Source organism: Sinocyclocheilus anshuiensis, unplaced genomic scaffold (genome assembly GCF_001515605.1).
Source record: "Sinocyclocheilus anshuiensis isolate Anshui unplaced genomic scaffold, SAMN03320099.WGS_v1.1 scaffold794, whole genome shotgun sequence".
Lineage (NCBI taxonomy): Eukaryota > Metazoa > Chordata > Actinopteri > Cypriniformes > Cyprinidae > Sinocyclocheilus > Sinocyclocheilus anshuiensis.
The window spans coordinates 803,986-831,169 of NW_015547683.1; the positions used below are offsets into that span (position 1 = coordinate 803,986).

General features: G+C 36.6%; 2 protein-coding genes and 1 pseudogene across 4 annotated transcripts in view; 2 read left to right on the plus strand and 1 right to left on the minus strand.

Moving 5' to 3' along the window:
* The first annotated feature begins 2,047 nt into the window (after window positions 1–2,047).
* LOC107703150 (actin-related protein 2/3 complex subunit 5-like protein) lies at window positions 2,048–3,887 on the plus strand (annotated as a pseudogene).
* Window positions 3,888–5,130: 1,243 nt separating this feature from the next.
* On the minus strand, window positions 5,131–21,128 carry LOC107703180 (golgin subfamily A member 1-like). Of its 2 annotated transcripts, none has more exons than XM_016505738.1 (22): window positions 20,974–21,128; window positions 20,075–20,361; window positions 18,272–18,362; window positions 15,952–16,082; window positions 15,655–15,783; window positions 15,271–15,440; window positions 14,981–15,092; window positions 14,535–14,630; window positions 13,908–14,033; window positions 13,734–13,829; window positions 13,199–13,294; window positions 13,027–13,122; window positions 12,603–12,755; window positions 12,412–12,507; window positions 12,060–12,149; window positions 11,861–11,963; window positions 10,532–10,692; window positions 10,265–10,420; window positions 9,687–9,746; window positions 9,341–9,607; window positions 8,131–8,217; window positions 5,131–6,694 (listed from the first exon to the last, which is right to left on the minus strand). In XM_016505738.1, exons 2-22 carry the CDS (start codon window positions 20,198–20,200, stop codon window positions 6,617–6,619), a joined length of 2,520 nt encoding a protein of 839 aa, XP_016361224.1. In that variant the 5' UTR covers window positions 20,201–20,361; window positions 20,974–21,128; the 3' UTR covers window positions 5,131–6,616. The 2 variants fall into 2 exon arrangements, with proteins under 2 accessions (XP_016361224.1, XP_016361223.1); XM_016505737.1 differs by having other exon boundaries at window positions 15,259–15,440.
* A 3,011-nt stretch (window positions 21,129–24,139) lies between these two features.
* Window positions 24,140–27,184, plus strand: part of LOC107703181 (multiple epidermal growth factor-like domains protein 9) — a 38,931-nt gene continuing 35,886 nt past the window's right edge. For both annotated transcript variants that reach the window (XM_016505739.1, XM_016505740.1), the window contains exon 1: window positions 24,140–24,772. In XM_016505739.1, the coding sequence (XP_016361225.1) occupies window positions 24,328–24,772 (445 nt within the window). In that variant the 5' untranslated portion in view covers window positions 24,140–24,327. The remainder of the gene's footprint in view (window positions 24,773–27,184) is intronic.

Sequence of the window (27,184 nt, forward strand, 5' to 3'; positions counted from 1 at the left end):
ATGCAATGCTGAATTTTCAGCATCATTACTCCAGTCTTCAGTGTCACATGATGCTTCAGAAATCATTCTAATAAGCTGATTTGCTGCTTAAGAAACACTTTATTATTATAACACATCTTATTGTTACCAATGTTGAAAACAGTTTTGCTGCTTAATATTTTTGGTGGAAACTGATACTTTTTTTTTTCAGAATTTTTGGATGAATAGAATGTTCAAAAGAACAGCATTTCGGTGATATATATATATATATATATATATATTTCTCTAAATTAGTCATTCTTTTTTAGTCTGTTTCATTGTATCCATATGCTATTACTGTTATATGTTGAATTAATTATTCAGATTCTGAACATGTTCAAAGAGTGTCTGCAACTTGAGACTTTCATCAATGCTGTAGATTATCTGATTAAATGAAAACTACACTCATATAAAGCAGCAGGGTTGTGTGGAAATACCCAGAGGTCTCTGTCTCCCAGCATTCCCTTCCACTTCAGACTCTGAGTAAATATTTGCATTGCACTCAGAAAATGAGAAAGAGGATGTTAGCTGGGTATTGATGATAAAGCCTGTACATACACATTACTTAGCTGCAAGGCACAAGAAACAATAAAACATACATGTAGAAGTAAAAAAAAAAAAACACTAAAAGTAATTATATTGTCATGAAAAGGAATGGATGGTATGGGAACAGACCGGGTCATTCGCTCCCAGTGATCTGCATGCTATTTCATCAAAGTAAAATGTGAGTTCAGCATCTTTTTTTAGATTCTATTTACTTGACAAATTAGTTTACTTGCTTGTTTTAAGTTTGTGTTTTAATGAATCCAATTATTTATTATAAGGCAATGAATGGCGTCATCAAGCTACATGTCTTACAACGTCAAATAGCATGAAAAAGAAGAAAAGGTTTTGAACATTTTTTAAACAAATAAAACAAATTTGTTCAAGATGGTGTACTGGTTTGATCTTTGATCCATCCATCTGTGAAATGTAATACACATTATATTTCCTAGGAAGAAATGTATAACATTGATATGAAAACATCTGCTGTCCTCTAGTGGTCACTGGCTGCTGTTGGCCAGGTAGGTAAAGAAGCTCCCTTAAATCTCAATGACTTGGAAAAAACTCATTCAAAGCTACAGGATAAATAAAGTCTAGTTTAGTCTAGCTTTCTCACTGTTCCTTGGTACGCTTTATTATTTAAATGGTATTTGTCACAAATTCTCCAGACTTTGTAACAGTTTATATTTCCAAACAGCTTGGGGACAGATAGGTTTGTCAAATAGTTAATTTAAAATGTTTAATGTAAAAAAAAAAACTATAACGATTTTTATTTATTTTTATGAAAATTAGTATGAATAAATTCAAAAATATTTAGGATTGACCGAAAATTTCATAAGGAGGAAAATAAACAGTTTGCAACTTTAAAAAGTCGTATAATGATATATTTCAATGGCAATTGGATTGAAAAAGCATATTGCAGTTAATAAAACTAATAGAGTTGTATATACATAAAATGAAAACAAAATATATTTCAGCATGTATAATGACGATTTTGATGATTATTATTATTGATAAACAGAGAATAATACATTATAATAACATATTTCAGTGGCCTGAACTTTTACAAATGTAAATATACAGTGTATATAATAAAATATATAATAACAACATATTTCAGTGGCCACTGCATAGAAAATGCATATTGTACAGTTATTAATATTATTAGAGAAGTTGTACATAAAAACAAAAAAGATATGAGCATGTACTATAATTATGATGATAATAATAGGCCTAAATAAATACATAAATAGCAGTATTTATTGTATATTACGAATAAGCATTTCTCTTGGTGTTGTTTATGTTGTAGAATATGCATACCTTAAAACAGGGCTGTCAAACTCAGTTCCTGGAGGACCGGAGCCCTGCAGAGTTTAGATTCAACCCTAGTTAAACACACCAGTCCTTCAGGCTTATTTGAAAACTACATGGTATGTGTGCTGAAGCAGGGTTGAATCTAAACTCTGCACACCCCTGCCTTAATATATAAGCTGCAGGTTCCATCGTTGCATCACAGGAAACGGAAACACCGTGTGACAGCGTAACCATGGTGTGCAATTCCGTTTCCGCTCCAGTCGGGATTTTTGTCCGCTCTGCAGGAATGTGTGGAGATGCTCTCGCTGGGGGAGAGGTAACAGCCGCACCTTCCTGCTGACAGATGAACCCACTCACGGCGCGCCGTGTCTTCGGCTCTCGGCACTGAGGGAAGCGGAGACGCACTCGCATCCGCGCGGCTGCAGGTCGCTCCCAGTATCGCACATTCCCGGACTCGCATGATTGACAGAAGCTGCTCCTCCTCCTCATGGCGAAAAACACCCTCTCTTCACGATTCCGGGGAGTCGACATCGACGAATACGACGAGAATAAATTCGTGGACGACCAGGACGAGGCGGCCGAGCAGCAGGGACCGGACGCGTGTGAGGTGGACGATCTGATCAGGCAATATCCTTCAGACCAGACCAGTGCTGCTGCTGCTGTCATGATCGATCATACTGACGGATCGTGTTTATCATCTCTGTAAAACATGCCAGGAGTAAGTTCATCTCTCTTAAGGTCACCCAAAAACAGCCTTGTCCTAGTTTAGATGTAGCTCATACATGATTTACGCACAGGTTGTGTCTCAAACCCCAGTCAGCTGCCTACCGAGGCATCAGCGCCCCTATGATGTCCAGAAGTGCTGTCCGGTGTCTAGACAGACAGACAGATCACTGTGATTTGAGCCAGCCATAGAGTGAACGTTAATAATAGTGAACCTGTCTAATAGTTGCACAGTGCGTGTGATGTGGGACAGTTTTAGGTTTATAAAAAAATATTGCTGTTACATATATAAGAATTTTTGTTGAAATTATATTTTGGTGCATCACTAGTTATTATGTGTTTAAACAGTCCATCGAGTGCATATAGACTTTCTCTTTTTGATTAGTGTTTGTCTTTTTCACCTCCTACACTTGTTTGTTGCGCTCTCTCCACCTCCTCTCTCAGGAGCGGGCACAGGCGGTGGTGTTACGAGTGCTGACTGCATTCAAGAGCAGCGATATCGAGCCGGCCGTGAAGTCTCTGGACAGGAACGGAGTGGACCTGCTGATGAAGTACATCTACAGAGGCTTCGAGAAGCCCTCAGACAACAGCAGCGCCATCCTGCTCCAGTGGCACGAAAAGGTCGGTCTTGGATTAAAGAGACTTGATCTTGGAGTATGTTTTTCATCTCACAAGTCTATTTGTGTTATTGTCTTCTTACTCAGGCTTTCGCTGTGGGGGGTCTGGGGTCCATCGTACGGGTGCTGACTGCGAGAAAATCTGTCTGAGAAGCCAAAAGAAATCGAGAGCTAACTAGCCACGGGATTTGTTTCTCTTTCTTAGACACGGACAGCTTCTTCTCTCACAACTCAACCTTATCCGGGGGGAAACCACTCATGCTCAACCGATTATTTCACTCAAAAGCAGAGATACTGTATGATATTTAATGTAAATGATTGATTCTTCAATATGTTATTACGGAAGACACGATTCTCGACTAATGAAGGTGAACGGTTGTGCGACGGAAGGACGATGAGTCTCATGACGAGACTTCGCTGTCTAAGCCTTGATCAGCAGTTTCAGGACACGAAATACTGTGATGAATATGAAAGTTGTATTTGCTTGTTTTACTTAGCTGGTGTACTTTTCCATTTCTTTAGTTCCACTTCTCATTTTTTTTTCTTATTGTACAGAAAGAGGATGTTGTTTAATATATAGTATTTAGGTGGTGGATTTATGGTTCAAATCGTAGTGTGGGGTCGAGTCGGGTTATTGTGAAGTGCCTGGTGCAATAAAGAACAATAAGAGTGTATTTCTTTTCTTTATCTATGTGGACATGACAGATCAGGGTCACTATACTTTAAAAAAAAAAAAAAAGTGATACTTAAAAAATCTAAATTTATTGCAGCTAATTGATTAACATTTCTCATTTTCATGTAGTTTATCTTAATGTACTAAAATAACTAAAAATAAAACTGATAGAAAAATTAAAAAACAAATGACAGAAACTTGAAAATCTGTAAATAAAAATGAATTCTAACTATTAATAAAAACTAGTAAAATTATTGCAATTGTATTTCAGTGATACTAAAATAAGTTACAGCTCTGATAAACTTCTCAGGGACATACTTTTTAGACACTTCTTCAGTTTATATGTTCATTAGAATAAAAAATAATAATAATTATGTCCTAATATGCATATCAGTCATGTCTGGTTCTTTATTTTGTACATCTATAGGAACCTTTTAACCTGTTTTGCTATGTCCAGTTGTTTGGAAAAGTAATAGTATACTTAAGTTAATAGTACACCAAAAAAAAAAAAAAAAAGAAGAAAAATCCTTAGTATTTTTACATCAATTCAAATATGTAAAAATCCTTAAATCAAGATCCATTTACTTGAGATGCAAAATTAAGATATTTAGTCGTTTTCTGAGAAACTGAACAAAAGAGTACTGTATATGTTTAAAACAAGAACAAATATCTGCCAATGGGGTATGAATTTTTTTAAGCTCATTGGCAGATATTTGTTCTTGTTGAAATCATAAACTCGCCTCATTTTAATAAATTTCTGAGGAAACTAGACTTTTCTTCTCAAGTAAATGGATCTTGATTTCAGAATATTTAGACATTTGCACTGGAAAACAACACAAAAATGCTGATTAAGAATCCCTTTTTTTGCGGTGATTAGATGGTACAGTAAAAATTATTTCCATATTCTAGTGTTTGGGAGCAGAGCTATTCAAACTTAAGCAATTTTTGGGGGGGGGGAATCAATTAAAAAGTAATGTAGATTTGTTGGAAGCTGTCATTTCAAATTTTGCAGTGTTGCTAATTCGACTCATTGTGCGCTCCCTAGACATTTACATTTAAAAAATGTCATTGACATTTTCTTTACTTGGTCTTACAAAGGTCTGATCATTGATCTTCTGTTAGTTCTGGTCTGCAAATGATTCAGAAATGCTTTCTCATCACTTTCAGATCCACTGAACAAAAGCACTTTAGTCAGCACTGGTAACCACACAGACGCACAAATGTGTCTTCAGACAGTCACTGAGAAAGATTTTAATTTTTGTCAAGTTTTGATATTCCTGACATACCATGAAGTGAAACCAAAGTAAGGATGTAGTGGTATTTTGCTGAAAGCAGATGCAATGGATACTGTGATGGCTACAGTATCATAACATCAAACAAAACATGAATACAGTTGTAGAAAAGTGCATTTTGGATCTTTCTATAAAAATCTCATTCCGAAAGCGGTTCATACACAGGCCATTTATCTGCATTTTCCAGAGAACCTTCATTTACGGCAAAACAAATTCTCAGAATCGACTGATTCAAACTTCATAATAGGAGTTCTATCAGTCTTTACATAAAACAGAAATCTTTCGGATTCTTTTTCTAAAAACAGGTAACACGTTAATCATACCGCAGAGATATTCAGCTATTTTTACCAGAAGAGTCTGTCATTCAGAGTGTTAACCTTAGTGCTGATGTGGCCTTGAAGTGTTAAAACACACAAAATTACATTGTTCTGACAGCAAAACACTGGCTCTGACTCAAAACCACTTTGTTTTCACAGGGAAAAAGGAGAGACGTTTCTTTTGACATGTTCTCAGAGAAATAGAAATGCAGTTAGCCTTGAATGTTAAGGCTTCAAGTGTACTCAAATGCTTCAGTATACACTCAAAACCAAAGTACAATCAAAGCATTCGGTATAAGGCATGCATGCTTGTTTCCTCAGTCTGTGCATATATGCCTCTATATTACAGTTTCAAGCCCACAGTGAAGAATCTCGCACGCATATACATACACACTCATATGATCACAGTTTTGAGACTAATGCATGTGTATGATGACAAAAAAAAAAACCTTAAGGTATGTATCCACTGATTTATAAATCCTCATCACTTATATACAGGTATTCATATATAAATACTTGTATGGAATGTACGTAACTGTAATTTACACATAAACAAGGCAGGTTAAAGAAAGATGCTTCCACATATTCAAAATCACAACAGTATGTGAAATCCCATTCCTGATTTTCACTGATGTCCAGTATTGGAGGAAAAGGGCATGCGTTTATTGTCTATATGAGGACCACTGAAATAGAGCAGCGCATATGATTCCCCCAACAGTGATTTCAAGGAGCTCAGATTGGAGTTACAAAAAAAGTAAATGAAAATAAGAATCGTTTTCCATCCTTTTCCAGTTGAAGGATGTTGGAAACAGCAGTTGTAGAAACTACGGAGGATATGAATGAGACGGATGATGCCTTTTAACCATTACTTAAAAGATGAAATTCCCCAGTCACGAAAAGATGTTGATAAAGCATTTGTTTCCAGTCCCTGCAATATTTTAGTGAAAAATGGAGAGAGTTGTTTTGTGTCCCATTGTTTAAAGGGCATGAGCTACATAGGAACTGTTGAGGCAGAGACTGAAACTGCGGAGTCGGCAATTGCTCCCTCCAGACGTCAGTAGTTTTCTACTGAGATCATTCACTATTCCCTATTTCACTTTTTTTCAGAGTATTTGTCTCTCAGCTCCAACTAGAGGTTCCTGAGATGGAAGGCCGTATGATACCTTTGGGTGTGGGCTTGGAACCAAACCATGACATCTGAAACACACATAAAACATTAAGACTTAAACAGTGCTTCTATCATTCAAACACAGAAATCTCGCCACCTCGTTTTGTCGGTGCATAAAATGTTTGAGAATGTTGTGACTAGGAATGCACTGCTATAGAAACTTTACGGAATTTCTTAAGTTGTTTGTTTACTGTTCACTTCAAAATATTTACAGTACAGTACAGTTTTTTTTAAGAAATTAATAATTTTATTCAGCAGCACAACTGTTATCAACATTGATAATAATAAGAAATGTTTCTTGAGCAGCAAATCAGCACATTGGAATGATTTCTGAAGGATCATGTGACACTGAAGACTGGAGTAATGATGCTGAAAATTCAGCTTTGCATCACAGGAATAAATTACATTTGAAAAACATATACAAAAAAAACAAAACAGTTATTTTAAATCGTAATATTTCACAATATTACTGTATTTTTGATCAACTAATTGCAGCCTTGGTGAGTCTAAGAGACTTTTCAAATACAAAAATCTTACTGTACGGTAGTGTACATTATGTTTAATGTGATTACTGAACACATACTTCTGATAATCAACAGTAAATACACTCAGTAAATTATCATTAATATATTTATAGTTGTTATTAATAACAATAATATTATTAATGTATTAATTTAATAATAATAATAATAATAATGTGAATGTTTATTATAATTAAAATTATTATTATTGTTTAGAATTATTACAACAATTATTAACTATTTAAATAAATAATTATCCACTTTTTGATGCCAATAGCTGATTATTTGCATGTTTCGGCCTGTAACTAATATGATTATGCCGCCTGCTTTTAGAAATAGTACTAACACAACAGCTTCAATCTACAAGATGTTTAAAATTAAATTATAAATCTACAGTAGAAAAGACGAATCACTATTCCCCTTTTGAGATCGCGCAAAGAGAGAGAGAGAAGTGAAAAATAATAAATGCTACATATTTTGCTTTTCTGATCATTAAAAAAAACAAACAAAAAAAACAGATATGTACATTACTAGTGACATTTAACCCCATTTCAAATAAAGTTAAACTTCTGTATTAAAACAATCAACCTTTTCCACAAATCCTCCACATAGGCCACAGGGTACCTTTGAAAAGTCAGTCAGGGATTGAAGCGGTGAGCGTAATGTAGCACAGTGATGTGCGGAGATTTCCAGCACTGCTGCTGGGGTGAGCTATAAATACCTGCCAGCTGCTATTCCTGACCGTGTCACTGAGTGCTAACGGTTTGATTCAGAGCGGTGAGCCAGATATCCTGACCCACATTGTTAGCTGCCTTAGCAGAGTGGCCTAGTTAGCTCATGGGTGCGGAGGAGAGCACTGCTGGGTGTGTTGAGGCTAGAGAAGAACGCAGGCTGACCTCCATCATACTTACAGATTTATGCATATACGTTTGTTTCTCACACACCTTGTACTCCAGTGTCTGTTTGAGCATGTCCTCTTCTTCTTTTGTGAAATGCAGAAGTACAGAAATGGCTCTGATGAGCTGGAAAGCCTGAAGAGAGAGACAGAGAGACTCAGAGAGAGGTAACCTCTCAAGGGAGAATTCATACAAGCAACACTTATACTGCTATAGTGAAGAGTTAGCAGAGGACTCTCTAGTGTTTGAAAATCAGTGATGCACACACCAACTGGATTGAAGAGGTGAATTAGGGTAAATAATGTACCAGAAAATCTTTTATAGGACACCGTGGCTCCAGTAATCTGCATTATAAATCAAATGCTTCTGCAACAAAGGACGACCGGATGTGCTTAATATGTTTTTGCAAATGTAATGCTTTTTTCAGGATTCTTGGATCAATAGAAAGTTCAAAGGAACAGCGTTTATTTTAAATATAAATCTTTTGTAACATTATAAATGTCCTTACTGTCACTTTTTGTCAACTTACAGCATCCCTGCTGAATAAAACTATTAACAGCATTCACCCATAAATGTAAATTTGCTGAAAATTTGTTTCTTCATTAGCACAGATTTGGAGAAATTCAGCATTACATCACTTGCTAACCAAAGGATCCTCTGCAGTGAATGGGTGCCGTCAGAATGAGAGCCCAAAGCTGATAAAAACTCAATAAACCACGAGTAATCCACACAACTCCAGTCTATCAATTAATGTATTGTAATGTGAAAGCTGTGTGTTTGTAAGAAACAGATTCATCTTTAAGGCATTTTAACTTTAAACCATCACTTCTGGACAAAATACCAGTCCATAATCCATAATTATTTGTGGATTATGATGTTTTGATCAGCTGTTTGGGCTCTCATTCTGACGGCACCCATTCACTGCAGCTGAAAAAACTCAGTTACATCTTGGATGGCTCAAGGGTGAGTAGATTTTTAGCAAACTTTCATTTCTGGGTGATCTATTTAAAAAAACAAAAACAAAAGAAAAACATCTAACAGACACAAAACTTTTGGATGGTAGTATATGGGTTTTTTCCCCAACTTGGTCAGTTAATCGTCTGCCAGGATACAAACTAAAGGTTAATACTTATTTCTAGGAGTCTGCTCTAATACCTAACTCCAAGAATGATCAGAAGTAATAATGACACCTTAGCAAGAAACACTAATTACATCAGTCTGGTGTAGCAAACAGGTCAGATACCGATCAATCCCTCACCTCTGCCTCTCTGCAGGACATGAACTTCAGCACCACGTGTTTGAGGTACTCAAAGTTGATCTCTCTTGTGTCTGTGAGGTCTGAACTGTTGGTGACTGTGGTGTTGGAGGTGATGGGAGGCGGGCCTGAAGTTTGAGGGAGTCCTGGAGCTGAGGTTGGAGCTGTGGCGGGCATCTGTGTCTCTGAGACCGTCTTATCAGCTGATCTCTCCTGCCTGCCTTCCTGGAGTCTCTCCTTCATCTCAGAGTCAGGATCTGGCTTCAGTTTCTGTTGCACAAGCACTCTGTGAGGAAATGCTTACTGACAGCTGACGTGGACTTTAATGCTTCTGAATAAACATACGAACCAGCTCTTTCTGCAGTGTCCTCTTGAGTTCTGCAAGCCTCTGCTGTAGCTGCTTTATTGTCTGGGGGGGGGAAAAAACACAAATATTTAAGTGCAAATACTAGTGATTGTGTATGAATTTGAATATTCAAAACAATCTACTCTGATACTAAATGTTCTTGTTTATAAACATTTTTACTTCCATAATGTCAAGTGCAACAGAATATACAGTTTTCACATTAAAATTCAAATAATGTAGGGCGACTTGACTTTTATTTATAAAATGTATTTGAAATGTACGATAACATGTATAACACATTTATTAAGAAAATAATTTAATAGAGACACATTCTTGTTACATTTTAAAACCTTCTCCATACAACTGATTGATGTAATTATTTTAAATAATTTATTCTTCTAAAATATGTTCTCTATAATTATAAAAGTAAAATAAGTAAAAACTGAAATGATAAAAGTACATTAACAAATATGTTCTCCATATAATTTTGTTATTACATTTAAATACAAGTTGATCATTTTAAAATCTCTGCTCTTCTTTAAGCTTATGTTCTTTCATTTCAGCGGTTTCTTTGCTCTCACCTTGTTCTTTTCGGCCAGTTGTTGCTCCAGGTCTTTATTGACCTTTTGCAACTGGTCAAGATCACTTACAGTAAGCGTCCCGTTCTGCTCACCATCACACTCATCTGCATGTGACTGTGCAGTTAAACTCAACACCTCACCCTCCAGATCAGACACCTGTTAAAAACACAGAGAAATATGCAAATACAAAAACATTAAATTGCTAAGACAATGTATCTAACAGCAACAGGCAGCTCAATGCTCAGGTGGGTAAAAGCACACACTGACCCGTGATTGGTATGAAGAGAGTTGTTGTGTTTTTGTGAGTACTTCCTGCTGCAGTGAAGTCAGCTGAGAGTTGTGTTCTCGCTCTCTCTCCTCAGCCTCCAAACGACGAGACTCACACTCAGCCTGCAGAGAAGACAGACTGCTACGGACCGCCCGCAGCTCTGACACACACAATAAGAGACAGAAATGCAGACAAATATGAAGCACATAAAAGTTTCAGATTTAATCTACAGTGCCAAACACGTCTGCCTATTGTATTGACTTTGCAGGCAGAACTCAAAAACATCACAGATGTAGACCAGTTCACAAAGAGGTGAAGTTCTGATGTAGGTTCTTTTAATACATTGCTTAAAAAGACTCACAGCTCACAGTTTAAATCAGGGGTCACCAAACTTGATCCTGGAGGGCCGGTGTCCTGCAGAGTTTCGCTCCAGCTTGCCTCAACTCACCTGCCTAGAAGTTCCAAGTATACCTAGTAAGACCTTGATTAGCTGGTTCAGGTGTGTTTGATTAGAGTTGGAGCTAAACCGTGCAGGACACTGGCCCTCCAGGACCGTGTCTGGTGACCCCTGGTTTAAATCATTTTAAATCTTTCACTGAATCAAATGAATAAGTCAAAGCAGTTACTGAATCCAACCTACTCACCGAAAAACATTACTTTTGGTCATGTCCGAATCAAAATGAAACGAACCGTTTCGTTTTCTTAAGATTTGAGAATCTTAATATCATTATCATAAGTTTAATATCAAAATCAATATGATTTGCCTGGTAATATAAAAACGTGTTAAGAAATCTGCTGTTTTTTTTTTTGGTTTTGTATTGCTTTTTCCAATAAATGACAATTATGCAATGATTCAAAAAATTATAAATGAATAAAAACATTAAAGTACATTTAAAATCTAAAAAAACAATTAAATGTATAACCAAAACAGTATTTTTTATAAAGGTTACTTATAGGGGTTTGAACCAGTGATATTGCGATACAATTATAAATACGTATTTATTTATTTTTTTACATTTCGAATAAATTTTTATATTTATATTATCCATTTTCATTATCATCTCAGTTTTAGTAATTTTGTTGTCTGTCATTTTTATTTTATTTTTTTTTATATATTCAGTTTTAGTTATTTTAGTATGTCAAGTTAAACTAAATTAAAATAAGTAATGCTGCCTTAGAAACTAACTGAAATAAAGAGTTTTTATATTTTATTTTAGTTAACGTTATTTTACTTCAAATAATGGATTTTTTATGGTTTTAACTTTAGTTTCAGTTTCTGAGGGGTGGACAGGGGCTCCCCTGCTGCCAAAACACAACTGGTGCCTCACCTTCCTTCAGCGTGTTTAGTTCCTCCTCCTTTGCTCCTAAATCCTGAGAAAGACGACCCACTTCCTGTTCCGCCTTCTCGAGAGACTCTGTCATTTTGCCGACCTATCGAAATCAAGCAATAAATCAAGCTCCTGACACAGGAAAATGACTTCATGAGTAAACAAATGGATGCCTGTTTGAACATGTCAGTGAATTAACCTGTTGTTGGAGTTCTTCTCTCTGTTTTCTGGTTTCCTCCAGAGCTTTGGCAATTTCAACGCTTACTGTCTGTCTACTGATCAACTCTGCCTGTAACAGACAAATATGGCACACAAATGTTATACTGGTCAGCAACATAACTCAAGCTCACAAAAAAGTGCAAAAAAATTTCAAATATTTAAAAAAAATAAAAATAAATAGCACATCTGTTTTCAGGGTTAATAAGAAGAAATGTTTATAAATAAATGCTGCCTTGGTGAACATAAATCTTACTGCCCCCAAACTTTTGAATGGTAGTGTATGCTACATAGTGAATCTGTGAAGTGAATCAGTTGTGGCAGACGATTCTCACTCTGGACTGCTCTAGTTCTGCGGTCAGTCTCTCGACAGTGCTGTCAACCTCAGCTTTGCTCTTCAACAGTGAAGCTTTTTCCTCCTCCAGTAACCGCTTGAGAAAAAGAGACAAACATCAGATAAACTTTTAATAACGTTCCCATGTTAAGTGCATAATAATTAAAGAAAGACTAGTGATGTTTCACAAACCAGGTTGTCCTGATGCTTGCTTGCCTCTGTTTCTCTCTCTCTCTGTAGAGTAAGAAGTTCCTCCTCCAGTCTGGCTGTTTTCCCCAAGCCTCTCTGTCTCTGTGTCGAGACATGTTGCTGTAGTCTCTCTCTCTCCTCTGCCCACTCTGCCTGCTGTGAGACCAAAGGTCAGAGGTCAACACTCTAAGGCAAAACTAAAAGGAGTCAGCCAGTCGCTGAGCTGCCTGACAAGCCAATTTTTAATAACTCTAAACCCCATAAGTTCTTTTCCTTGTCTAATGCTAGCGTCCCAGTAGTCATGACTGATATCTGACAGAAGGGGGCGACATTTCAGCAAAAACAGTCTGTCAGTCTCTGTCAAACGGAGACCCAAACTGAGCCAGCCATTGGGATGTTTGGTGAGACTTTGACTGACATCACGTACCAGTTTTTCTGCATGCGTTTCACTGTCTTCAAGTTGCTGTTGCAGACTCTTCATCTTCTCAGTGCAGTCAGCCAGTCTCTGCTCCAGATCTGATATCTGACACAACACACACGTCATTCAGATCATTCAGCCACAGCCACGTGACGTGTGGGTTAACTGTGGGTTAACTCACCTGTGCGTCTGTCCTCTCTCTGTAAGCCCTGGACGAGTCGTCTTTGTGCTTGACCAGAGTCTGCAGATCTGTGATGCTGGCGTTCTGCCGAGAGATCTGGAAACGAATGGGAAACAGGAATTTTGTCATAGAAATAAAGTTATGACAGTGAAGTTACAATTTTTATTCATTATTAAATTCTGTATTTAAAAAAAAAAAAAAATTATACTTTTGAGTAAGGACGCATTCAATTTATCAAAAGTGTCAAAATTCAGCCTTGCATCACAGTAATAAATTGCATTTTAAAAAATATTCTAATATAAAACAGTTATTTTACAATTGTAATGATATTTCACAATATTACTATTTTTACTGTTTTTTTACATACAGGCTGCATGAGGGCAATGTGTCAACAAAATACCTTTACATTTCAATATTTGACTATATAAAATAATTTTTAAAAAGACTATTTCTTGAAAGAGTTTTCCAGGCATGGAAATCACAACTGTAAAAACATCATGTAGATCAGCACATGAGTTTAGATGCTGGGGTTTACCTGGGCCTCCAGTGAAGTGACTGCAGTGGTGTGATTTGTTCTCTCCTCCAGTAACTCTCCTCTGGCCCCCTCTAACCTCTGCTCCAATGAAGACTTCTACACAAACACAATAGGTGGTTTTTAGATGACTGAAACTGCAGTTAGACGATAGGTGTGTATATTGTGTCCTCTGACCTCTTTGAGCAGTTCCTGTAGGTGCTCATCCAGAGAGAAGTTCGCTTCTAGTCTCCTTTCTAAGGAAGCAGCCTTCTCCTGCAAATCAGCCATTACACGCTCTCGCTCCTCCTCTGTCACTGCCACCTGGCCAATCACAGTATGGTATGAAGAGTTATAACGATATGGCCATGAAATAGTGTTGCATATGTCACAAATAAGACATACTTTTCTCTGTTTTATGCAATATTATTAGTTAACATGACAGACTGAATCAACAGAAACCCTGACTAATCAATTTAAATGAGTAAAAACAGCTAGATGCAGTGCAGTGGAAGGGAACAACACACAAGTATCTCAAGATGCATTGTCAAAATAATTTTTATCTTGATACTCTTGAGAACAACTTAAATATAAAATGAAAAGCTATAGAAAGCAGACAAATGTAATTTGCATATATAGTTCGTTTTTGTATGTCCTAATAATTAGGAAGCGTTTATTCTGATGTAATTATATAGCCTACAGGTTTTCATTGGATGCCACTCACGTGTGCCTGCATAACTTAGCACATTTGCAGACAGTAATTTTCATTTGCAAATGCGAGTGAAGTCTTAAGTTTCAATGAATTCTTTGTTGAGTCAATCAGACCTTGTTCTTGTGCTGTTCGTGCTGTAGCTCCAGCTTATTGTGTTCAGACTGGAGCTGCTCCATTGATTTCTCGAGTGCCTTTGCACTGCTTTGTGCCTGGAAAACAAAGAAGAAACAATACAGAAATAATGTGTAGTCAATTGCAATTCCATAATTTCAATACCACAGCAAAACTAACAAGTTATTGCACACAAATTGCAACAAAACAATTAAAAATTATATAACATGGAAATATTGGAAATTATATAGTACTTGGGTTTAATAAAAAAAGCCAAAAAATAATCATGAGCAATGCTATAACACTGTTATAAATGTATAACAGTGAAGGAAATTATAAAGTGCAAGGTGAGCTGAAAACACTTTCAAATGGCTCTGTTCCCAAAAGTGAGCCTCTTGGCTTCCGAGAGTCATCTGTACTGATGAGCTGAAAGTTGCCAAGTGCTCACCTTCTGGAAATCCTCTGACACCTGCTGGATCAGCTGCTGTAACTCCTGCTCTCTCCTCTCCAGAGCCACAACCCTCCTTTCAGCATCTGTTCTCTCATTCAACAACTCATCCCTGAAAGAGACAGAGACAAACTGGGGATTTGATTTTTGTCTTCAAGACATTATTATTGAAAGAAAGAAGAATATCCAATCACATTTTCATCCCATTCCAAATATTTTGTAGTAGGGATGAATCAGGGTGTGAACTATTCCTTTAAGGAAGTCAAATTATTCTGTACCTCTTCACATACCTTTGGGCCTGTAGCTGTGAGTTGATCCTGCACATCTCCTCGTGTTCCTCTCCCAGCTCATACAGCTTGTCTTGGGTTTGGCTCAGGGTCAGTCTCGCTGTGTTCAGCTCCTCTCCTCTCAGTTTGAGCTCTTTCTCCCGCTGACTCAGTTGTTCCTCTCGCCTCAGCAGCTGCAGGACAAATTTTATGATCAGGCTGCTTGAACAATCACTTCTTGCTGTTAGATTAAATATTCCTTTAATTTGTATATGTATTAGAGTAAAAATTATTGTTGAGTGCAGGAATATGGAGGATGGTGAGGTGTGTAATTTTTCAAAGTCTGTTTTAATGATATTATTGCTGTGCACAACTCATAAAAGAATACTCAAGGTTCACTGTGCTGACCATGTGTTTGACTTTGGCCAGTTCCTGCTGCTGAAAGCCCTCCAGCTCATCCAAGTCATCTCTCTTCTGGAACAGACTTAAACTCTGCTCCGTCATCTCATCTAGCCGGGCTGCCAGTGACAACTTCTCCTGTTTGAGAGAAAGCAGACAAAACAATTATAAAACAATAGGTCATTAACACTGATGTTTGAAATAACCATTGATCAGATGCTTTTAAACTGAAAGTGACTTACAAAACACTAGTCAGAGCGACAGTCCTTATCCAAATCTTTATCCAATGTTAAAAAGCATCTTTACCTGTTCCAGAATAGCTAGCTTTTCCATCCACTCCTGGTCCTTCTTCTCTAATGCTAAGGCCATGCCCTCTGCCATCTTGGCTCTGTTGGACTGGAAAGTTTCATTCTGGTCCTGAAATTTGCGCATGGATGCTGATTGAACACAAAAAACAGAAAGATTAAATCAGAAAGATTAAATCTTTTGTCTTATTGCTATCTTAAAGAAATATTCTAGATAATTTTCAAAACAGTGTCTATGGGCTACATCTGTGTTGCACGCTTAGTTTTCACAGATGATACTTTAAATACGTTCCTCAGCGTGTGCAAACAAGAGGCAAACATGTTTACATTACATACACTTACATTGACAGTTTAACAGGAAAGAAATCTGGAGGGTTTAAAAGCAGAAATGTGCAGCTTATATTTTTGTTAAAGCACTTTAAATATTCAATAAAATTTTACATTTTACATTTCTATAACCTTTAAATTAATAGTTCACCCAAAAATGAAAACTTGCTGAAAATTGACTCACCTTTAGGCCATGCAAGATGTAAATTAGTTAATCGGAACAGATTTGGAGAAATTTAGCATTACATCACTTGCTCACCAATGGATCCTCTGCAGTGAATGGGTGCCGTTGGAATGAGAGTCCAAACAGCTGATAAAAACAGCATAATAATCCACAAATAATCCACACGACTCCAGTCCATCAATCTTGTGAAGACATTTTAACTTTAAACCATTGCTTCTGGCCAAAACACACAGTCCATAAACCATAATTAAATTTTCTTCTGTGGATTACTTGTTGATTATTGTGTTGTATTAATCAACTGTTTTGACGGCGCCCATTCACTGCAGAGACTCCACTGGTAAGCAAGTGATGCAATGCTAAATTTCTCCATATCTTTTGAATGAAACTGACTTTTCTACATCTTGAATGGCACGAGGATGAGTACATTTTCAGCAAATTTTTACTTCTGGGTGAACTATTCTTTTAAAACAGATAGACATAACATGAAATCAGTGGTTAGGTGTTACCACAGATGGTAATGTTAGACCCAACATATGTAAAGTACTTTATATAACAATACATAAAATATTAATTTGGTTAACTTTTTAGTTTTATTAATCAAACTTTATTGGAAAAAAGAACAACATTGCCAGTAATTTCCAAATGTCCTTGTTAGTACAGGTGTAAAATAGATTGCTAGTACAAGCATCCATTTTTTTAGTTGATTATAATCAGTGTATTTTTTCCTTTTACTTTGGGAATGTCTAGAAATGGGATCTGAGCTTTTAGATTCATAACACTTGAAATGAAATGTCTTATATTAGGTTGAAATGTCTTATATTAGGTTGCTATACAGGTACAATTTACACTTGCTGAAAAAATGTCACCCTCACAAACATTTTGTTTAAAGCAGCAAAAGACTTCAGAAGACTTTTCTTAAGCCAGGCTCACACTACAGGAGTTTTAGGGCGATTTATCCCTGATTTTCCCCTCCTGAGAATCAGAGGAAAAATCTTCCTGAGAACCTCGGTCTCAACCTCAAATTATCTGGTAATGTGAGGCATTTACAGATCGAATCTTGCACCTCCTGATCTGCTCGCACACACAAATTGGAGCCACCCTGATCGACGTGTCTGATATTTAGGATTTTAAAATCAGGATTACATCAGTACTTTAAAAATAGCCAATGCACGACAGCAAAACAAGCTGCTGTATGGGTCCGCTGGATAGTGGAGATGGAGGAACGGCTTGTGGAAGTTTGGCAATAAAACAATTGTGATTGAGAAGATAAACATATGGAGGGAAAAACAGAATGATTTTCTGAGATGAGAACAATGTTGGCTGAATAATGACTGACCTTTGACCTTTACACTAATAGATCATCCCTGATCAGGTCAATTATGCAATAATCTTATCTAGTACTGCTCATTTAGGGTTAAAGGAGTTTCTATATCAGGCTATGTAATTGATACCATGGCAGGCTGACAGCGAGAGCCAGGTATCTATTATTTACGCAGATTTTTCCAGGCCGTTACAGTGGACTCATTTGCATTCATTTCTGACTCGTTTTGTGGCAAATCTGTCAAATGTCATGTGCTTTATACATTTCCATTGTCGCAAAATGTATAAAGGGTTTAAAGGTGTCCAAATATGAGTGGCAGGTGAGAAAAAATTACACGTAACAGCCTCCAGTCTAGCTTTTCCTTTTCTCATTGATTTTCCACTGACATTTTGCAAAGCAGTCACTTTGGCCTTTCGTATCTTTTTCCTCCTTTCAGTCTTTTTCTCTTGTTGTGTTTACATGAGTTTCACTGTATTGTGTTGGCGATACCTGAGAGTTTGGCCTCCAGCTTTCGTATCTGATCGTTTCTGCGCTGAATCTGAGAAGAAACATCATCTCTGGAGCTGCTGCCATCAGACGCCTAAGAGTGAATAACAGAGACATATGAATATAAAAATAAATCATAGGTAAAAATATACCATAGAACAAACTAGGAATGCATCGATATTATTATTTAATACTAATTACTGATTAGATATTATTTATAATATTTTTTAATATTAACTATTTTAATGTTATAGCCATTAACTGATAAATAGCTAATATTAATATTAAGTCAAAGTAAATTAATATTCAAATAAGTTTTTTGTTTAACAAAAATTAAATAAACATTTTAAAAATGAACCATTTTAAAATAAATGTGAATTTAGGAAACAAGAATATTGTACAGTATGACAAACTGATATTCATTTTTAAATTTGCTTTGTTTTAAATATTCACTATGAGCATTAGATGACAGCAAATACTACCTAAATATAAAAACTTTCATAAATATAAAATACTGACCACTACCAATAAATTAGAAAAACACAAAACACTAATATCAAAGAAATGACCCATATAATTGCACATCCTTTATAAGAACTACAGAATGCAAAAGAGAGATGTTTATTTATATTGCTAAGAGTACCTAAAAGTCTCTCATCAAAACACCTACAATATAAGGGTGGCTTTGATTTAGACCTGTTACTGATACTCTCATACTCCATTAAAGCCTACAGCTTTAATTATTTAGGGCGAAAGACAACCTGAACCTAACCCTGAGTGTGTCTGCCATTAATTGCTAGAGGACAAGAGTGTCAGGTTACACTGGTTTGTCAAATCATGTGATATTATTTAGCACTCTCTGGATTTCACTGGCTTCCCGAGAAGCATAGCACAGCACTCTAGTAATAAACTTCGTCATACTACCAGGTTGTTCAGGTGCAGCACTGTGCAAACACAGTCAGTGCAGAGTCATATAACTTTCTCTAGAAGGGATACTGAAAATATGCCAGTCATTTGAAACAGGAATAACTACTATGGATAGGATATAGGAAAGTATTTACTATGTCTGCTTATCAAAATGTGTCAACTGGCACTTTACTGATACCTAGAAGTGAAAGTGCACTTGGAAGGTTTTAGTTTAGTTAGAACTTATTTTAGAGTTGAAAAAGGATCATTTGAATGATTACAATATTGCATTAATATTCTCATGACAAGACACAATATTGTAGTAACATTTTAAATAAGATTTTTTGACAAAAAATTTAAAAAGATTTGCCACCATTCAGTGCAAGCCTGAGAGAAATATAACACAAAATTACTTCTTTCTGACCAAACTCCAAACTCTGAATAAGCCAAGAATAAACAGTACAGTGGATGCTGAATATTCAGCTTCGCCATCACAGGACGAAATTACATTTTAACATATTAAAATAGAAAAGTTATTTTAATTAACTGTATTTTAAACAAATAATGCATCCCTGATCTTGCCAAAAATCTTAGCAACCCCAAACTTTTGAACGATAGTGAACTGCACTAAAGAAGAATTGGTGTAGATTAAAGTACTCAGTACATTAACGATTGAAAAAGTACACATTGAACATGAAGGAAGCAGTAACATTGTACTATGATCGAGATATTCTATCATATCAAATCCTAGAATGATTACTGTATTCCTGGTTATAATCACCAGCTAGAATTTTTCGAACAGACCAAGCAACTTTATGGGTCTAAACGATGCATGAAGATATGATATCGCAAGAAGCCAGAGACTGAAAATTACACAAAAGCAGAGAAAGGTCTACTCACAAAGTCATCGCCTGAATCTGCGCCCACAGACGTGATGGACTCCTTGCTCATGGAGCGAGGGATGCGGCCGGAGCGAGGGGCAGTGGCGGCCTCCTCTGCCAGCTTCTTCTTCAACTTTGCGAACATCTCTGTAGTCTAGATGTAGCGTTTAGCTGTGTGTGTGAAGCAATGATTTTAATGTCTCTTCAACTGTCAATGAGACACTTTAGGGTCCTCGTAAAGCTGACCGGCTTATATCCATGGCGTATGCAGATCTCATTCTGGTGTTACTCTCTGCCGCCTTGACTCTGTGAAGAAAATTAGGATTACATTAGCAGAAGGATACAATCAAACAAGGCTTTTAATCAGCATATGCCTTTCTGAATTAAATTAGTGTGCTGTGCTGCCAACCTGAATGCTAAGAGTGAACTGCTTAGTACACATCACTATCTAGTGTACATCTGTGCCTGTTTATATAGTTAGTGGAGGTGACATATCAAAATAGTACTACACTTACATTATTGATACTCTAGTGCAGGATTATTAAAAGCAGATGAGTTGTTTTTAAGCAAGACATAGGCGATACAGTAAAATTAATTACTAATATCAACTCATAAAACTAAATTCTGATGCGTTTCAATGTTTTAGAATAGACTGAACGGCCAAAGAGACTGACTGTTTACTTGGCTTGATATGCTACATTGTAGTAAGCTAACCAGTGTCGGATTTGATTATGACACGTAAGCTTGATGCCAGAACCATTCATCAATCACATGCCGACAGTGCATGACAACATCTACCCCAAAACTGCCGATAAAAAGCCCAGATAAATAACAGATCAATTGTAAACAGAGCTAGCTAATGTTAGCTCTCGTCCATCTCCTATACTAAACCAACAAAACAGACACGCGTAAACCTACCGTAAAAACTCCATACACTCTGACAGAACTGAGGTTCATTGTAATGGAAATCACGTTTAATGCAAATATTTCTCCAGGCGTTACATCTGTGTGTGATCTTTTTGTCGAGGCTAGCAGCTGGCTAACTAACTTCACGTAATCTTCAGTCACCAGATTCCTGATGACGTTCAAGGAACAATTTGGCGATTGTGCTCATCGCTGATTGGACGACCACAGGAGGGAGGCGTGGCTACGGGTTCGCGTGATTTCATGTCAATCACGAAAGCTGTCATACTCGCAAAGGGTCACAGTATCGTATTCCTGTACCGCATTGATATATTAGACGCATCATATTTTTAATATGTTTATAATGTCACATCAATGTATTTACACGTATGATATATTAAAATAATAATTATTGATTGCAGGCTATATTAGATTTTACTTTCACTTATTCTAATTGTAAGGAACTTTTTTTTTTTCTCTCGCAAAAATTACTTTGTTTAAAAGCAACTCCTGAATAATAGCTTGCTGTTTTGTTTCGTACTAAATATACATCTGAACATAAGCTTTCATTATAATTACCTACATAAAAGATAGCCTACCACACATGGAAGGTAGGAGAATTAATACAAACTCACTTTAAATATAAAATGTCTGGAATAGCTAACTGTATCTTTATGGATTTTCAGGTTGAAATTACTCTTCTTCTAAACAATGATACAATACAAGAATTTCAAACAAACCTCAGATAGGCCTATACCAGTAATAAATACAATATAGGAATATAATTAAGATGGAATATAAAAGATGACAATCATTTTCTCTCTCTATTTTTTTTTTTTGACAGTTTAGAGGGATATTTCACCCAAAGAGAGAGAGAGAGAGAGAGAGAGAGAGAGAGAGAGAGTGAATTTGAGAGAGAGAGAGAGAGAGAGAGAGAGAGAGAGAGAGAGAGAGAGAGAGAGAGAGAGAGAGAGAGAGAGAGAGAGAGAGAGAGAGAGAGAGAGAGAGAGAGAGAGAGAGAGAGAGAGAATTTTGTCATCATTTACTCACCCCTCACTTGTTCCAACCCTGAACCAAACAGTTGACGGTAGCCATTAACTTCCATAGTATTTTTTTTTTCATTACTATAGAGGTCAGTGGCTACCATCTATTATTTGGTCACCAACATTCTTCAGTCTTCTTTTGTGCTCAACAGAAGAAAGAAACTCATACAGGTTTGGAACAACTTGAGGGTGAGTACAAGTTGACAGAATTTTCATTTTTGGGTGAACTATCGCTTTAAGATTGCATCCATGCACAGTCCGCACAGAGTGCATGCCCTTTAAATGATTCTGTTATGGGTTGTGTAATCACCACCGACAGTGCACTGTTTTTGCCATCATATATTGTCACTTGTTGGCCAAGGCCTGTTACACATCAGTATTTTGAGAAACTGCAATGACCTTCGGCAGTTTCTGTTAACAATGTGCATATTTACAGTGCCATTTGGGACTGTTTTAATTTGTTTATTATAATAACCCCAACCTGACAAAAAAAAAAAAAAAAACTGAAAGTATCTTTGAGCTCTAAATAATTTAAAATCAATTAAAAGTTATTTCGATCAAGGACAAAAGTACACTCCTACACATTCATAACTTGTTTGGAGAATCTCTATTTTGAAGACCTATCAGTGTGCACCGTAGTAAGTGCTTTATATACATGTATTGAATTTCAATAGTGTCTGTGTTTTGTTACTGGTCTAAAATTTAAAGGGAGAAAAGGATGTAAATAGATGAGCCTAACAACACATTCTGTAACAATGTTAAAATATTTGCATATTTCTGTACTGTAAATACATCTCCTTTTGTTTTGTCGTTTCCTTTTTCTTATTTACAACATTTAGAAGACCCATATCAAAAGCAATTTCTGGTTATCATTATTATGCGTCTCCACCTGTACATTGTCCCAGCTCACTGCCCGAGCCCCAGGTGTTCGTCCACACATCCATGAGATGTCCATATGGATGTTGGCCTTCACCTTGACGAGGTCTCAAAACAGCAGGAAAGGGTGAACCATAAAAAAGGTCTGTTGTAGGACTATAACATCTTGAAAATCATTTTTAAAAAAGTGTGTATATTTTTAGTGCAACTAGGTCTAGGATATAAAAGCATTGCTATCATTCTGTCAGATTTTAGATACTGCATGTAGCAGCAAATCCATCACACTAGTTTATTTATTTATATATTTTAGTTTATTTATAACATTTTCATTACATATGTACACAAATGCTGAATTGAGAAGGCTAGAACATATGCAAAAGAAAAAAATAAGCATAGTCAATTATTAAATTGGCAGTTATAGGGCCTACTGTAATTTGAAGAGGTATCTGTTATTGAAAGCTATTTTACAATCCATTAGAACAATTGGACTGCTCCATCTTGCTAATATTGATGGCTCAGGAAAGCATCACAGTCACAGCACAGGACATCTGCAAAAATGTTCCTCACTCTTTTGCGCAACCAGAAGATGGTGCTGCTGATGATAATAACCTATACTGACAGTGCTCAGCAATTGATGCCGCATAATTTCAAGAGAGCTGCAAATACCACCTCAACAAATAAATAAAAAAATAAAAAAATACATACACATTCAAAAGCAAGCAAACAAACAAACAAACAAAATGTAATCAAATAAATGTCATAATATAGAATCAAATCATGTGTATATAATAATAATAATAAAATAAAATAAAATAATTAAACTAGTCGTTGTTCAGTGTAGCGTATATATATATATATATATATATATATATATATATAAATCCGATTAGACAACCTTTAGATCGCCTATAATGGCAATAATAGGCTAAATGAATAATTGCTCACAGAGACGCAGAGTGAAGTAGCATGATAGGTGTTGTTTAGAAAGTCCTTAAATATTTGAAAACGTGTTTTCTTATTTTTATCCACGGTTGATTCAACAATAGGCTATAAAATGAAAATATTTGAATGATCGCCTGACTGCATGAACCAGCCAGCGAGGTTTCGATGCGCCTGATTTTAACCAATCAGACACCTCACCGTCTGTCAGGCGCAGAGAAAAAACACACATGTCACTACAGCGGTTGTCTCGTCCTGCTTTCTGATTGGCCAGTGAGTATGCCACTCTTATGCGCATCGCTACTACTATACAGGTCGGTGCGGATCAAACACCTTGCAGTCGGTTCAGAGCCATTGAGAAAAAGGGGGTCTCTCTCGGATATGGTGGAGTAGGCTACATCGGGGCGGCTTGGAAACCACCTGGTTTGGAATAACCCGATGGAAATTGGAGGACGGGGGCCTTGCGAAGTCCGTCTCGTGGAGGTTTTCATGGAGCGTTGAGATTATTATTATGTGGTGGCTTGCCTTAATGATGTTTACATCCCCGGTTTTCCCATTCATCGTGTTTGTGTGCATGGGGTTATCCGAGGCGCTTCATTCCTACGACGCGCTGCCTTTAGTAATAAGGAAATCTCGTTCAATCGCCGAAGAGCATCCTAATACGAGCGCGAACGGGGTTCCAGGGTACCGGCTCGGCATTGTCGCATTAACACCAGCGCCCACGATCGCGTCCGCCAGAAAACCGATAAATGTCGCCGCACCAGCAGCCACCATTAAACCACCAACAACGGAGCCCACCACCCCATCCCTGTCTAATCCCAGCTACATGGCCGCATTTGCTCGGAGGAAGCTCTGCTCTGTTGAAACACAGATGAAAGAATCGCAGATGTCTGATAATGAAGCGGACAGATCAGGCGTCGTGCCCGATTTTAGCACAACCTCTGACAATTCTCAAGGTGAGTTGAAATGGATAACGAAATAGCGGAATACTGAAATTAAGAAATCACATTTCTGGCAACAGAAATGCTATTTAAAATCAGAATATTCTTAAAAGCATATGCTGTTTAGTCTATATAATCAGTTATATGCGATTATCAGGCCTTTCCTGCCTTCTGATCTGTCATTTTAATCTCGTACTGTACCAACACATCATTCCTGCAGTCCGCCGTATGCCTCTCAGAAATCACTTCATTTGCAGTCAAAGACATGCAACATGATTTATTGATGATCTATCTATCTATCTATCTATCTATCTATCTATCTATCTATCTATCTATCTATCTATCATGGTTTGGTTTGGTTTATTAATTTATATAGCACTACTAAAAAAATAAAACAGCGGTAACCACAGTGCTTTACAATAAAAGGCTAAGAAAAAAAGAAAGTAAAGAAATTTACACATATTGGCAAGTCAGAAAATTACATATGCCACACATATTACAGCCTGTACCACATACACACACATATACCACATACTGTAAAGATCAACTGTGGCTGCCACCATCAAATGAGCTTTCAGCAGATTCGGAAACATTGACAAAGATTTAGCAGACTTAATATGTAGAGGCAACTTATTCCACAGTCTCGGCCCCATTACTGCAAAAGCTTGATCGCCTTTCTGATGACAGTTTGTCCTGTTGGCACTACCAGAAGTTTATAATTTTCTGAGCGCAAGGCTCTAGGGGGATTATGCGGTTTCTATCTATCTATCTATCTATCTATCTATCTATCTTATCTATCTATCTTTCTGTCTATCTATCTATCTATCTATCTATCTATCTGTCTATCAATTTCAGTCAGTCTGTCTGTCTAACTGTAAAAAATGATTGTGATTTTAACAGTAAAAGACTGTAAAATGCTACAGTAAAAACCTGGTTAACAGTAAGTTTACTATATACACTGAATAACTGCATAATTACATTTAATGTAATTTTACAGTAAAATACTGTTAAAGCTGCGGTTTTTGGAAGTGAAAAAGAAAGAAATTGTATAATTTACAGTGAAAAAACGTAAATTGACATTCCCAGAATTCCCTGCATGACATTTGATGTTTTCTTTTCACTGAAATAACTGTTTCTTATTATTTTTTTTCTTATCAGTTGCGTACGTTAGGGTTTTATCTTACATCTAATGTTGTTAAAATAACGTTTATTGCATTATTTCAGTATCATGTGTGTTACCATGATGTTTAGTATTTGTGTGAATGACACTGTGCATCTATCTATCTATCTATCTATCTATCTATCTATCTATCTACCTAAGGCACACCTGTGCAATAATCATGCTGTCTAATCAGCATCTATCTATCTTTCAATCTTTCTATCCATCCATTATCTATCATCTGCCTATATCTGCCATAGAGTCTAAATCTATCCTTCCATCCATCCATGCAATGATTTAATATACAACTTGACTTTTTTTAATTTACATAAAATGATTATGCAACAGACTATCTTATGATGTCTAATGCTGGGTAAGTGCCTATCCATTGATATAATATGGCAAATCATATTGTAATGTGCTCATACAGGCCCTTCATTGATTGAGCTGCAGGGTATTTGTCCTAACTAGTCAGACTCAGTTGTCCTGACTTTACCCCTTCATTATGAAGGGATTCAGGACCTGTGGGCTGTATCAGTTAAAGGACAGCATAAGCTAGTATTTTTCCAGTATATATTCAGCTGAGGTTATTTACATTGCTGTTAGAATGGTTTCATTAATGTGCTGCTGGTAATCGCTGGTAGGAAATAAAGGCCACAGATTAGTCACTGTGTGTATGTGTTAAAGAACCAGGTCACACTGTTAATGAGAGTGAAGTCTACATAAATCTTGCATGAAATGGACGTTTGGGTGCATCAATTGTTCATATGGAAGTATCTGTAGACTTGGCCTACTTTTCTATAATAATGTTAAATCCCCAAGATACAGTTATCACTAGTGCATTTACAAAGGGGTCATTGACCCCAGTGATTTTATGCTGCATAGGTTTAGATGTTTACACACATTTGGAAATTATCTTGAAAAAACATCAACGCATTTCCAAATCAGAAACAGGCAACATGTACTACAGATGTTTAACCCTTCCCTGCCCTGCCATTGTGATTAGACATTCCACAGCCATTGTTCCTGATGGTGAGGTTATATTTGGGAGACAATGTTCACAAAAGCATGGACTGTGTCTAAGACCGCCTTTATTAGGACACTATGAAGTGCTATGGGAGCCCTTTAGATAACAGCTTAAGGGCCAGAGAAAGTGGGCTAAGAATCCAGAATGGAGACTAAATAGAAATACACTTCCATTTAGAGTGATATGCTTCACTATACAGGCATCTTGTAAAAAAAAGTGTCTAAAATGTCCAGATGGCATT

Bases quoted from the DNA above. Each gene is read 5' to 3' on its own strand.
- LOC107703180 (XM_016505737.1), bottom strand. From the start codon at position 20,200: ATGTTCGCAAAGTTGAAGAAGAAGCTGGCAGAGGAGGCCGCCACTGCC. The intron at 15,784-15,951 runs GTAAAGATGCTT...TCTCTCAAACAG, and splicing joins AGCTAGCTATTCTGGAACAG to GAGAAGTTGTCACTGGCAGC. The intron at 8,218-9,340 runs GTGAGGGATTGA...CTCTCTCTTCAG, and splicing joins TGTCCTGCAGAGAGGCAGAG to GCTTTCCAGCTCATCAGAGC.